Source organism: Tenrec ecaudatus, chromosome 17 (assembly GCF_050624435.1).
Source record: "Tenrec ecaudatus isolate mTenEca1 chromosome 17, mTenEca1.hap1, whole genome shotgun sequence".
NCBI lineage: Eukaryota > Metazoa > Chordata > Mammalia > Afrosoricida > Tenrecidae > Tenrec > Tenrec ecaudatus.
The window spans coordinates 34,247,197-34,261,106 of record NC_134546.1 but is presented as its reverse complement, the minus strand read 5'-3'; the positions used below and the strand labels follow the sequence as shown (position 1 = coordinate 34,261,106).

Here is a 13,910-nt window from a genome sequence, read left to right as displayed (position 1 = left end):
AATAACCAGGGGTTTTGTTTGTTTTCAATCAAAATATAGAATCTAAGAGCTAAATTTTAAAAGTACATAAATAACTTTTAAGACCTCGTAAATGATTTGTTGATATTAAAATTGAATTGATACATGTTTGTTGCAATTAGAAGTTTATTTTTTAAGATACCTGCTTAATAGTGTTCATTTTTCCTATAAAAGATATTCAAGGTGTGAGGGGCGATACTGGGAGAGTAGAGGGTAAGTGGGTTGGAAAGGGGGAACCGATTACAAGGATCCACATGTGACCTCCTCCCTGGGAGACGGACGGCAGAGAAGGGGGGGAATGAGACTACGGATAGGGCAAGATATGACAAAATAACAATCTATAAATTATCAAGGGCTCATGAGGGAGGGGAGAGGGGGGAGGGAAGGGAAAAGAGAACCTGATGCAAAGGGCTTAAGTGGAGAGCAAATATTTTGAAAATGATTAGGGCAAAGAATGTACGGATGTGCTTTATACAATTGATGTATGCATATGTATGGATTGTGATGACTTGTATGAGCCCCTAATAAAATGTTTTTTAAAAAATATTCAAGAACACTGCCTGAAGGATTCATTATCTAATATAACCAAAACTTTACTGTCTGACTGAACATTTAATTAACAGTATTAACAAATATATTGCTTGTCACTGGGGAGAATTTTGTTTTGTTTCTAATTACTAGTTTAGAAGTCTGGGAGCCATGGTTGTGTAGTTGTTAATATGACTCACAAAGTCAGCTGTCCAAAACCATCAATGGCTCTGTGGGCGAAAGACGAAGCTTTCTACTCCCTTAAAGAGTTGCAGTCTCAGAAACCCATAGGGGAGTTCTACTCTGTCCGATAGGGTCACAATGAGTCAGAGTCATGTATCAACATGACTGAGATTTTTAAGTTTAGAATTCTAATTCTTCTTCAAATAGGCTAACTTCCAGGTGGAGGGCAGAATGGATTTACTTAACCATATAGTCTCAGAAAGGCTGATGTCCTGCATTTCTCAGACCATTCCTGACAGCCAAAATTTCCATGGGAAGTCATGTAACTTAAGCTTACTTTCTATCCTGCAGTTAGCCTAACTACATCATATTTACTTTGTTCCTCAGCCCACTGTTCATGGGATTATTTTCCATGACATTTTATATCGCTGTAGGACAAGCATGGTATCTGGATAATTTGGCCTCAAGAGCACCTAAGACTACTTAATCTGCCCATAGGGTTATTAAAACATCCACAGAGATTATCTAATTGCTGTGGTAGGTATTTCCAGAAATTTCTGTTATACAACTGGAAAACAAAATGACAGGCTTATTAACAGGTTTAATATACATGAAACTTAAGTGTTGTGTTTTTTACAATCTTTCCTTTTGGTTGAATGCTCTTCTTGAGTTTTAATTGATACTGTTTGGCTTTGCATTGGTTTGGGAATTGATCAATCATGGCCATATAAAGTTTTGTCATCTACAGATGAGTTTTTGCTTTGCTGACTTGTTATAACATTTGGCTATAATTTCCCATAAAAATGGATTCTATTGCCCTTATTAAAAAGGACTGACACCCTGAGTTAAGCTCACCGGTATATACCAAGATTTCTAGAACTCTGGAAGGTAATATTCATGAATTATAGCTAATCAAAAATTTTCCAACAATGGATATCAATCACTGTAAGTAGACTGAATGCTTCCGTAAGCTCTAAATGTGGGAATATTGTGAACATTTTAAAAGTATCCTCCTCTATATATATAAGCAATTTTTTACATGTCTCTAACATTGTTTAATTGTGGGTTTAAAATATCTTGAATGTCAAATTGAAAGCTTCTATTAGTAGATTTAACAAACTTACAAAATAATGATTACAGAAACTAGGAAGATTTGGGCTGTGGGTTATAAAACAAAGTAACAGAAAGATATCCTACTAAATTCCTTGTATTTACAACCTAGAGGTTTGTACAGAATACATCTACTAATAGTGTTACTTAGATATATATAAATACCTCATGGTATTTATTGTTCTCAGTCTTATATAACATCTTAAACATTTTGCCTAATATTGTTAATATTTCTGCTCTGACTCTGGCTTTCTTAGAAGTCAGGATAACCCATAGGTGAACCTTTGTCCCTAAATGCTTTTGTTTGTTTTGACTTTGGATCTTATTCAATGTGGAACAAACTTTAAAAAAAAAAAAAGGAAGAAATCAGATTAACCATTTAAATTTAGGGCTGGTCATGTAAACAATTAATCTAGACTCTCAAGCAATGTTATAATGTATCTGTCTAATGCTCATAATCCGTTTACTCACTGCCATTGATCAGATGGCGACTCATAGAGACCATGGAGGGCAAGACAGAATTGCACCTATGAGTTTCCAAGACTAATTCTTTATGGGAGTAGAAAGCCCTTTCTCCCTCAAAGCCACTGATGGTTTCAAACTGCCGATCTTGAGGTTAGCAGCCCAAGTAGTAACCATTACGCCACAGTTATGAGAAAATTTAGATGAGGAATGGGGAGTAATAGAGGGGGTGAAAGAATTAGCCTGTTGTTAATCAAACACTGGAAATGTAACACACTTGGTTTTGGTCTTCTGAGATTTGTTTGTTTAAAGAGATCCAAGGATGTAACAGCACTCCCCTCTCCTACAGTAAAACAAATTCCTTTAAATCGTTAATTATTCAAGGATGCTCTGATTCAGGAAAGGGGAGGGGGAAAGGTGTAGGGCCATTTAGATATGCAATGGAGCGGAAAACTTTGGGCAGCCCTGGACTAATGAAGACATCGATTGATGATCTGATAATCCCTTGGGTAATGTAAGATCTTTTCCTGAGGATCTTGCTCCTTTTTGTCCCATTACTTAAAGGTCCTTTGATCACTGAAGATACTACGCAGAGCAAAATGAGCCAATTACAAAAGAACAAATATCGGATGACCTCACTTACATAAATAGACAAGAAAAGGTAAGTGAATCAAGACCACAGTTTTCCAAGGACAAGAGGGAGAGAGGGGAAAAGAGGGGTGAAGAGCATTGGAAAAATCAAGCTGAAAAAGAAAAGAATCGCACAGCCAATTGTGATTGTTGACAGTAAGTTGTAAACTTGGAAAAAGCTGAATTGGAAAAAGTTGTGTGACAGATACTAGGGTCCCAGTTCCTATGTGCATAGGTTTATTATTCTAAACAAAATGTGGTTAGATATGTCTTCGTAACCAGTAGATGGCTGCGAACAAGTTTTCTCAGTAGCACAATTGTCTGAGTCTCATTAAGGTGCCCTCAAAAACAAGCTCCAATCAAAACAGCAATTCCAAAGAGGTTTGTCAGATCCGTTAAATAAAAGGCAGATGTCAACTCAGAAATTTATTTTGGGGAATTCCAAAGGGATAATCTTGATAGATTTTCTCATAGGACATAGAATGATCAAGGGGGACTAACTATAAAGACGTTTTAAGAATACTGAAAACTGCATTGGTCAGAAAGCACCCTGGAAAGTTGGGTTTAGAAATAATGTTTGCATGACAATGCACCTGCTCATTCTTGGTGGGCAGCAAGGATTGTCTGAGGAAGATGTCATTAGGAAACCTTGTTCTACCCACCCACAGCCCTGATCTGTCTCCTTCAGGTTTCTTTTTGTTACTCAAGCTCAAAGAACATTTCAAATGAACACACTCAGTCCCTTTAGGATACCAAAATTGCCCTTTTCCTGCAGAATAAATTAAGAAACAAACCCTTCAGTAAGGGTAAGAAGCCATTAGACATGTATAAACCTAGATGGAGACCTACATACTTCAGAAGATTATAGACCAAGAAACAAAAGCATCGATATTTTGCTATTTTTGCTTAATAAAGATTTCTATGACTTTGAGGCAATATTTTTTTACTTACCCTTTTATTTACTACAATAACATCAACAAAGAAGTAGCTGCTGAGGCTGCGTATGCAGAACCAAACACCTCACGGGACTTGGTTCCTTGCTTTGGAGGTTTACAGTCATGGCTTCATGGAACATCCGACTTAACTGGCCTAATAATGTGTTTCCTGAGGTCTATAAGGGTTGTAAGTGGCAATCTAAGGTACAATTTGTCTCTTACTCTCCGAAAACATTAGAGGGAGGAGAATCAGAAACAGGAGGAAGTTATAGAATATGTGGCTACCATATTATTATTACTTTACATATAGAATGCCCTCATAACATGAACAGCACACACAGAAAACTGCCCTAAGAAAGGGGTTTCTTGGTTTGTACAAATATGTACACTGCCTGCGTTATTTATGTAACAATTCAATAAATGCCCCCACAAACAACTTTCTTCTTTGTCATGAGCAAGGAAGACTGGAGGGGTGCCCAACTATCATTACTAAACACATTAATCAAAGATTCCATAGAAGACTCCTGGTCAAAAAAGGGGAAATGCAGAACAGCATTTCAGATTTTCGTGGACTCTAAAATTTTTGGAGCCATGGAGGAACTCTAGGAACGATGACACTGAGATAGTCTTTAAAACGCTAAGCCAAAAATATTCCTTTAAGTCTTCTTAAATGTGAGACATTTGGGGGTTTTGTTGTTTGTTGTTGTTGTTATTGTTGTTTTAAGTCAACGTTGAGCATGCTCTCCTACTATAAAACTATAAGAACTATCTCAGTGGGATCAAATTGGCAAGAGTCCCTCGGAAGATTAGATAGGAGCCGTAGAGATCAGTGTAAGTTTACGTGAGGGAGAAACAACTCAGAAAAAGACGAATGGATGTACAACTCAAAGAAGGTAATAAGTGACAGGAAGACATGTAGAAACTGTTGAATTGGTGTATGAGGGGTATCAAAAAAAAAAAATGGAATTGTGCTGGGCGGAGCAGAGCATTGGTAGTATGTATTTTCCCCGCTAGGTGAGCATCTAGCAACTCGCTCTGAGTAGTGCACCCAATGGCTTCGTCACCTAGGAGGATCTCTCTGGTCACAGTGAATTGTTTTATAAAAGCAGTTTCTCTCGTCCTTATTTTTTGTGAAAGCCAATTTAAGCTTGTGGCTGTGAAATTTTGTTTCCTGCTCAGGAAAAATAGTGCAGAAATGGTTGTGATGTTGAAAATAGCTTACAAGGACAGCACTATGGAAAAATTCAAATGTACCAGTGCTTTTCTCATTTCAAAAAAGGCAAGATATCAATTAATGAAAAACCTCATTCTGGACGTCAATTTCCCAAACGGACAAAGATGTCTACTCATAAAGTTTGTTCTACTAGGTCAGACTGTTAATCATGCTTTCTATTTAAAGATTCTGAAAAGATTGCCTAACAGTGTGCAGCAAAAAGGCCCCATGTGTGGCAGACAGGGCACTGGTTTTGCCATCACAATGCACCTGCTCACAAAGCCATCTCAGTGTGCCCGTTTTTGGCAAAAACAGCATACCTCTCTTGTCCCACGCAACTGCTCACCTGACCTCGCTCCATAGGACTTCTTTTTGAAGAGGGACATGAAAAGACAACGATTTGATGATGTAGAAGAGGTGAAGAAAAAAACGAGGGAGGTGCTGTCAGGCATCCAAACAGATGAGTTTGAAAAATGTTTCCAAGAATGGAATAGCAGTTTTGACAAATGTATTAACTGTACTGGAGAGTAGTTTGAAGGTGATAAGGTTGTTTTGTAAAAAAAATTTAAATACATAGCTTTGAAAATATTCCTGTATTTTGGGGGGGAGGACCCCTTCGTATGCATTGCTTCGCATATTCTCAAGAGCAAAATAAATGAAAGTTAGAAAGAAAAAAATTTCATTTAGTCAATATACACGTATAAAACATATTCCATGACCTGGCACAATACCTGGTAATACAAAGTCCTGAAATTTATAGTCTAGTGGGAGATTTACATGTGACATGTCTAAATAGGAACTTCCAAAAAGTTTGTGGGAAATCCCATTATCTTTTCATCCCATTTTCCACACACTTTCTGAAGCCCCCCTCATAAGAGATGAAATCTGAGAACATAAAAAAGTAAAATAAAGCACATTACTTAGTAAAGCGCACGATATACTCAATGGAATATTATGCGATAGACACTAAAGAATCACAAGGCAACTATAACGTACTTCATGACACGGAGAGATTAGAGAGCACTAGGATGAAGTTAATCAATGACAAAAGGACAAATATTGTTTGAGACTATTATTATAAAAGAAAAAACATCAAGATTAAGGTTTCTCATCCTAAACAGAATAAACTTTGATAGTTACCAGGAGTGGGCGGGGAAGACAGGGAAGAGGAACAATAGGCTAGAGCAGCGGTTCTCAACCTTCCTCACGACGCGACCCTTGAACACAGTTCCTTATGCTGTGGTGACCCCCAACCATAAAATTAGTTTCGTTGCTACTTCATAACTATAATGTTGCTGCTATGAATCATAATATAAATATCTGATACACAGGATGTATTTTCATTGTTACAAATTGAACATAATTAAAGCATAATGATTCGTCACAAAAAACATATAAAACTATATATTGTGAAATATTTATATGTTTTCTGATGGTCTTAGGCGACCCCTATGAAATGGTTGTTCAACTCCCCAAAGGGGTAGCCACCCACAGGTTGAGAACGGCTAGGCTAGCGGGTAGACAAGGTGTAAAGGAAGATATTTGGGGGGGTGGGGGGGCAGGCACAGAGAACTGAGCAAATCTAAAATGTCAACTCCCACTTAATTCACAAGTTAACATATACATATGTGTGTGTGTGTGTGTATCACATCACACTGCTTCTATGTGCCTGGGAGTGCAAACAGTTAATGCACTCAGTTGCTGACAGAAAGGTTGGAGGTTTAGTCCATCCTGGGGCACCAGGAAAGTTGCTGACAACCCATCTCCTAAACATGAGTCACCAAAGACCCTGCGAGCACAGTCCTACTGATACAAAATGGGGTTGCAGAGTCAGACCAGATGGCAACTGGTTTGGTTTGGGGGTTTGGGGAAGATGGTTGTTCAGTCATCCAATTACATGTATGTCAGTCCTCCCACCTAGTCTCTCAAGAGATTCTCCATTAGAATTATCTTTCAATCTGATTATGACCTATAGTAAAAAATAAATTTTACAATGCAATCCAAGGCAAAGAAAAACACAGGTACCCCTTGCTTTGTGAAAGTTCATTTATATCACTTCATTTTTAAGAAAGGCCTGCTAAGTGAAATAAATCAAAAGCGAATTGTCACTTTCACCACTCCTACCCCCTGCCAAAAAAAAGGGGGAAACTAATATTTAGCATTTGTTTTGTAACGAGCCGTTAAAGATCAGCCAGAGTGGCGTCACACAACTCCTTCCTGGGAACTGCACTCTGCAGCTGAGAGCATCAGGCTCCCCAAAGCTTCTGGCTGTGTCTACATTAGTGCTATTTTAGGTTCTGCGTGTTGCTTGGTATGATTCTGTACGTTATTTTTTGGGTCTGAGAATACGCCAACGATTTTCCCAACTAAATGAAGGGTAACTGCTTCACTTTATGTCATTTCAGCGTGCAAAAGATTTCACTGGAAGACTACTTTCAGACAGTGAGGGAGACCTGTAGAACTGATACTGTCAGCAGCAGTATCATTCGAAGCACCCAGAATTCATCCTTCGTGTTCTTTTTAATGTTGGACTGACTGAACTCCAACTCAACTGTTTCGGTTGAAAAACAATACCCGAGACTCTGGCACGGTGCTCTCTAATAAGATCCTCAATGAAGTCTGGGACAGCGCTCTTCCTCACTTCAGACAAAATGCCAAAAAAAGAGAAGACAAAGAGTTGACATTTAATTTTTTAAATGCTTCTTTATTCTAAGAATATGTCCTTTATAATTTTTCATCATCAAATGCCATTTCTTTCACAAGGTGATGGTGAAAATAAAAGGTGCAAGTTGTAAAAGACACACATACTAGTTCTCTAATTCCACTCCCCACCCTGCTTCTCTTAAGTTTTACTGGATCATGTAATCACCACTGCTCTGCTGTGAGATTTCAGACACATGAGAGTTTCAACCTACAACAGGTTTCTGATTGCTCTGTAGAAATAAAACTGGTAATAATTTTAAGATCTGTAATGGTTACTTCGACCTTGGAAACATAAGCAAAGACACCGAGATAAGTTCCCTCGGAGTGTGCCTGTGGTAAGCGCTCCAGAGGAAACAGTCAGGCCTGGGAATGGAGGGGAGCAAATGAGGAAGGGTTTTCGGTGAGGAATCCATATTTGAGCTGGGCACTGACGGACACTAAGAATGTCATTTTGCCGAGCAAATTTGGGAGTGAAACTGTGCCAAGCAAATTTGGAGAACAAAAAATAGGTTATTTTGGCCAGAATATACGTATTAAGATAACAGGGAGGCAGTATGTTTCCAGGATGATGATAATGGAAGATCTTGGAAACAAGGCTGCGGTGTGTGAGCCGAGTGATTATAGCAATGAAGTCAAGTAAGAGCGTGAATGGCACACTGCTTTTGGAAGAATAATCTGAGGGCTCTGGGCAGGAGAAACTGGAGTCTGGAGGCTATGAAATCATCCAGGCAGGGGAGAGGAAATGTAAGGGATGAGAAAACGAACATGAATTGACAAGTATTAAGAGAGATTTCTTTAATGTGGCAGGCATGGTAGGCAAAAACTGGGAGCACCATAACATAGCACAGAGAATTTGAATCTTGGTAATAAAACATAGTGGGGAGGAAGGAGAAGCAGGGGACTTAAATGGAGAGGAGTTCAGATTTCAGGTAAGTTGGACTTGATACACCAGTAGGATATGAAGAGTTGGCAAGAATACTGAGTTCCATCAGAAAAAAATCTGAATTTAAAGGAGAAAAGGAAATTTAAAAAGCTAGGATCAAATTTGAAAAAAGAAAAAACAAAATCAGAATCCAAGATTTTATCTATAATGACTTTATATAAAAACTAGGCACAGAAAAAGCCTAAAAACATTAACATCAGTTATGTAAGGATACGTAAGTTATTTTCTATTCTTGCTTCTATTGTATTGTTTCCATTATTTTAAATTAATATAAATACAAACCCCTCAAGTTAGTCCCTCCTGGCCCTTTCTCTTTCCTCAAAACACGAACACTTGGGCTCAAATGGCCTTTTTGAAAGAGCACAACCCACTGGATCCCAGTTTCATCATCTATAAAATGGTAACAAGTTATCTTCCAACATGAGCTTAAATGAGATGAAAGTTTTATATATATATACATACAATACAGAAATATGCAAAGTAAGTCTTAGCCAGAACTATAGGAAAGACACAAAAATATACAATAGAAATGGGATCTTACACTGAGATAACGGTTTCTTAAACTCTTACAATCCATCTATTTAAGATCAAATGTCCTTGTCAAATCTCTTGTTAATGCTTAAGTTTCACAAATTGCAGACATGAACTCACACACCTAAAATTTAAATTACTTTTGTACATGTTATTCCAACTTAAACATAAAGGCAATTTGGACTATTAAATGAATTTTTTCATTACTTTAAAAAGTCCGGTTCTATAGAGATAAATGCTATCATTTTTCTCTCTCAGAAGTTATGAATGTGGTTCATGTTACACCATTCCAAAAGGTGTTCCCCATGGCTCCACTCCACTCGCATTTCCAGTACTTTCCTTAGGCTTTTAATAAACACCTTTAGACCGCTATTTAAAACCAAGTAGTAAGGCTCTAAAGGGCAAGAAGCATGTCTAGTGTCTTACATTTGTCCTTCACACAGAGAAGACCAAGCACACTACTGGGCATAAAAGAGGTGTTAATCCACATATATATGTTAAGCAGCACTTTGGCTAACTGAGTAAGGAGTTACTATTCATGTTATGCTATTCAACTTAACCCTCCGCGGAGCACTTCAAAAGGCAACCAAGAAGAAATTAAAAGTCTTTAAGAAAAAGTTCCTTGAATACTGTTATGAAAAACATTTTCATGTGAATAAAGAATGCTTTACAGTACATTCATATTTAAGAATCATACAATGTGGGGTGTAAAATCAGAGTTCTAAAACTGCAATGCTAACAAGTCCATTATCTCCAAATACTTCATAAATGTAGCAGACTGCTACTATTCATATGTCTGCTCTGGGTACAGAATGTGATGGTTTCCTGTAGACACTTTCATTCATCACAATTTTTTCTTACAATGATGAAAGACTTTGAGTTCATTTTTTTAATCCCTTGAGGCAGAAAAAGTTAGAATTGGCATGGTTAAATATATGCTTTCCTTCAAAGTATTAACAGTAACTAACCTCTAAGCTAATTCAGAGATAAGTCTTTGAAAAAGAGATGCTAAGAAGATGAAGCATGAAAGGAATGCAATTCCTATCTGTGGAAAACCACCAAGAAAAACTGTATTAAAAGTTTCCCCTCTTTTATACACTTAACTCAAGTTTTAAAAAATTACCTGTAAAGATTTGAAGGCAAGACATCACGCTAGAAGGTTTGGAGCACTTCCCCCTCCTAAGATTAAAAAAAATCCCAAAGTCCTCCCTTTTAAAATTACCATAAATGAACTAAAAGATATTCTACTTAAGGGAAATCCCAGCGCACAAGCAGCTGCCAGTCAAACTGTCTTAAGTCCATCAGCTCCTAGGATTGAATCCACCCCCACCCCCTGTTGTTTTCATGAAAAACAAAAAGTAACACAAGAGGTATTTAACTTGAATGTGACACGGCACATGAGCATGGTCATCACTTAGCGTTCTTCTAGGATTTCAGAAAAACCACTGCATCATCTCAATTGCTTTAGCAATCTCATAAAGTAATGCACATAGCACAGGTATTTTCCTACTCCAGACAGCCAATCACCAAGGAGAGCATGGCTTGAATTTTAAAAGTTCGTCACTGTACAAAATGCTTTCCCATGGGCTCCTCTTCACCATCAGCTTCTCTCGAATCCATCTACGGAGAGAGCACTAGACTTCTCCTTTTCAAGAACTCATCTAGCACATACTAACAGATCCCCACACACATATTCCACTGAGACCAAATAACTGCTTCCAGTATTTGTGACCCCAGAAGATCTTCACGTGGTTTAAATTCGTGTTTGGTTTTTATTTTTGTTTTTGAACAGCTAGTTGAGTTCAAATGCAAAACCCTCTGGATGACAGAATAAAGATCAATGTACCTCTGTGCTCTACCCTAATGAACTGCAGGGGCAGAAACAAGCAATTTGGCGAGAGCTGAGCCAAGCGCTGCTTAAAAGCTACCAGTAAATATACCAGTACGACCCCTCCTCCACTCCCAATCCTGTAAGGTTTCAATTAAGATGAGGCCTACTTTTACTCTTCCTGGGGGCCAGAAAGAGAAAGCCCAGAGCCCTGCTGAGAAGTGTCTTCCGTAAGAGCAGCTCCAGAAATAGTGCCAGGAGCCATTTCCTTCCCTCTTTGCCAACTCAGGTCTCTTTCAGAGACAGGCATCTTTCCTGCTCCAGATCAACACAATAGCTAAAGAAAAATCCTATCATATGCCCACCCAAGAGATGGCATGAACATTTGTTTTTAAGAAATCTAACATCAGGGTGGGTTATAAAGCGCTTTGAGAAGTAAGAGCCCAAACTACCGTTCATCGTCATCTTTTGGTCTCTCCCCTTGGTTGCCTTGCAAAGGGGACAAGATAGAGCAACACAAGGCACAACCAATGTTTTGGAAGAGAGTTAATGGTCCTAATTGGTAAAAACACAGCAGCTCTGTCAAGGCCTCCAGAAACCAGCTTCTCTGTAAATGTCCAGAGCCAAGCAGAGAGGGAGCCCACGCTGCCTTGAGGAGAGGTAAGCCTGATCAGAGCCAGGCACCAGCACAATGTGGGGATATCACAGAGCCACAATACCCCCAAGGGACCTTACTGCCCAAATATATGCTCACCCCTTCAGTTGACATGAGGGAAAATCTTCCAAACTAATGAAGGTAGCCAATAAACCTGGGCCGGGCCCTTTAAAAGAACCACTGAAAAACTGACGCCTTCAAAAGAATCCAAGAATGGAACTACCCCCAATATGCAACGAATTAAAAGACATCAAAGATTAGATAATGGACAACAGGTGCCTTTCAGGAGGAAAGAGTAACATCCAGTTGCCTATTTTAGGCTATCCACTCTCTGAGCAAGCCCTTTAATAACAATGGCCTTTCTCCCCCTCCCCTCCAAAAAAAGTGAAGGCTAACAGGATGGTTTGTACGGTTTAATACCTATAATGGGCCCATTACTGTTCTACATAAAAAGAAAAAAATGCAACATATCTGGATAACGGGTGGCCTATAGCCAGATGTGCACTGACCCATGAGCATTAACCAGCTAGGGACTTATTATCAAGAAAGGCATTTAATACAAGCAATCGCCACCTAAAATCTTCCAAATACAAACCCAGCAACAGGTATCCCATAACTGCAGTTTGGGCCAAAGCAGTACCTGCTCTCACCATCACCCCAAGAGTCAGCGCTCCAGCTTTACAGACACCAGATTCCACGGGCCTCAAAGAATCGGAATTCCAGACGCAGGTTAGAGGGCACCGAGTACCAGTCTGGAGTCCCAGCCGATTAGAGTTTATTTAATCCCCATTCCTCGGGTGAGAGGGAATCCAGCAAGGGTACTGCAGCCCACGGGATGAACCTCTTCCCTTTCTCCATTCCACAAACACAACATATTCCAAAAATGGAGAATCCGTGCCTTCCCTGCCAGAGGCCCCCCGTCCTATGGATTCCCCAGGCAGGGCGCCTTCCTGCGCGGCAGTGCTGGCAGAAGAGACTTTGTACTTTCACTCCTCGCCTCGGGAGGGTCCCCCACCGCGGGCGCACCTCTTCCCTGCCCGCTCGCGGTAAAGGATGCTTCGCTGGGCGCTGAGGCCGTCTCCCCCTCTGCACGAGGTCCGGAGACGCGGAAGGCGTGGAGGGGATGTCACCGACTCTCCAGGATACTTAAAAGGAGCCTCCAGATGCCTGGGGAAGACTGCAGGGGTAGGTACCCCCCCCCCCGCTCTCCGATGAGGGAATGGGGTTCCCTGCCGTAAATGGGTGTCCCCAAAATGAAAGCCTGGGCTGTAGAAAGGGGAGAAGTCTAGTACCCTGAAGTGGGGGGTTCTGCGTTTGAGAAAGGGGTGTCCCAAGCCCGAAGAGGGGGGTGTCCTGCGATTGCGCCGTGAGTGCACGAGGGGGGGAGATTCGCTCCTGGGGGCCTCTCTGCGAGGGGCCGGTCTCCACGTCTGAGGAGGAGGCCCCCCACCCCACACTGGCGGGGCCTCTGGGAGGAAATGAGGGTCTCGATTGGAGGAGGCTGGGCATGGGGGAGGGGTTCTCGGTCCCGGAGCCGGCGGAGGGGCGGCAGCCCGGAGCGGAACATGTGCGGGGGAACCACTGCCTCCCCGAGGGGCCGGGTGGAGAGCAGGGCCTGGGCTGTGTGCGGAGGGGACGAGTCCCACCCTGCGCGGGAGCGAGTGGACTCCGCAGCCGTACTCACCGAGGCTGCCGGCGAAACCGTCCATCTTGCGGGGAAAGCGCCGGGCTCGGGGCTCAGCGGGGCGGGCACTTCATTCAGTGGAGCGACCGAGTGGCCGACGCGGAGCCTGACCCCCTCGCGCTCGAGGTCGCCCGGCCGGGCTCGCGGCCCCCGCCTCCGTCGCCCGTCCGTCCGCGCCGGAGCAAAGCGCCGCGGCCGCCCGCACCACTTCCCTGTCAGGTTGAGAGCCGCGCCGCTCCGCCGCTGGCCCGGCCTCCCTCTCAGGCAGCAGCCGCGAGCGCCGCGCCCCGCCCCCCACGCCTCGCGCCCGCGCGCGCAGCGGTAGCTCCGCCCCCGCGCACGCCGTCACGCTTCCGACCCCGCCCCCCACGTGACGACACGGAGGCGAGATCTGGTCGCATTCCCCGCCCCCTCCCCGTCACCTTGCCTCCTCCTCTGAGTCCGCACGCTCGCGCCGGGCCGGTGGCTGCGCCTGCGCAGTGGGCCC

General features: G+C 41.8%; 1 protein-coding gene across 1 annotated transcript in view; it reads right to left on the bottom strand.

The window, feature by feature from the left end:
* The window catches only part of EML4 (EMAP like 4), a 173,308-nt gene extending 159,615 nt beyond the window's left edge, over positions 1-13,693 (bottom strand). Inside the window, 1 exon segment of the mRNA XM_075535194.1 lies at positions 13,424-13,693. Coding sequence (XP_075391309.1) covers positions 13,424-13,448 — 25 coding nt within the window. The 5' untranslated portion in view covers positions 13,449-13,693.
* Positions 13,694-13,910: the final 217 nt, after the last annotated feature.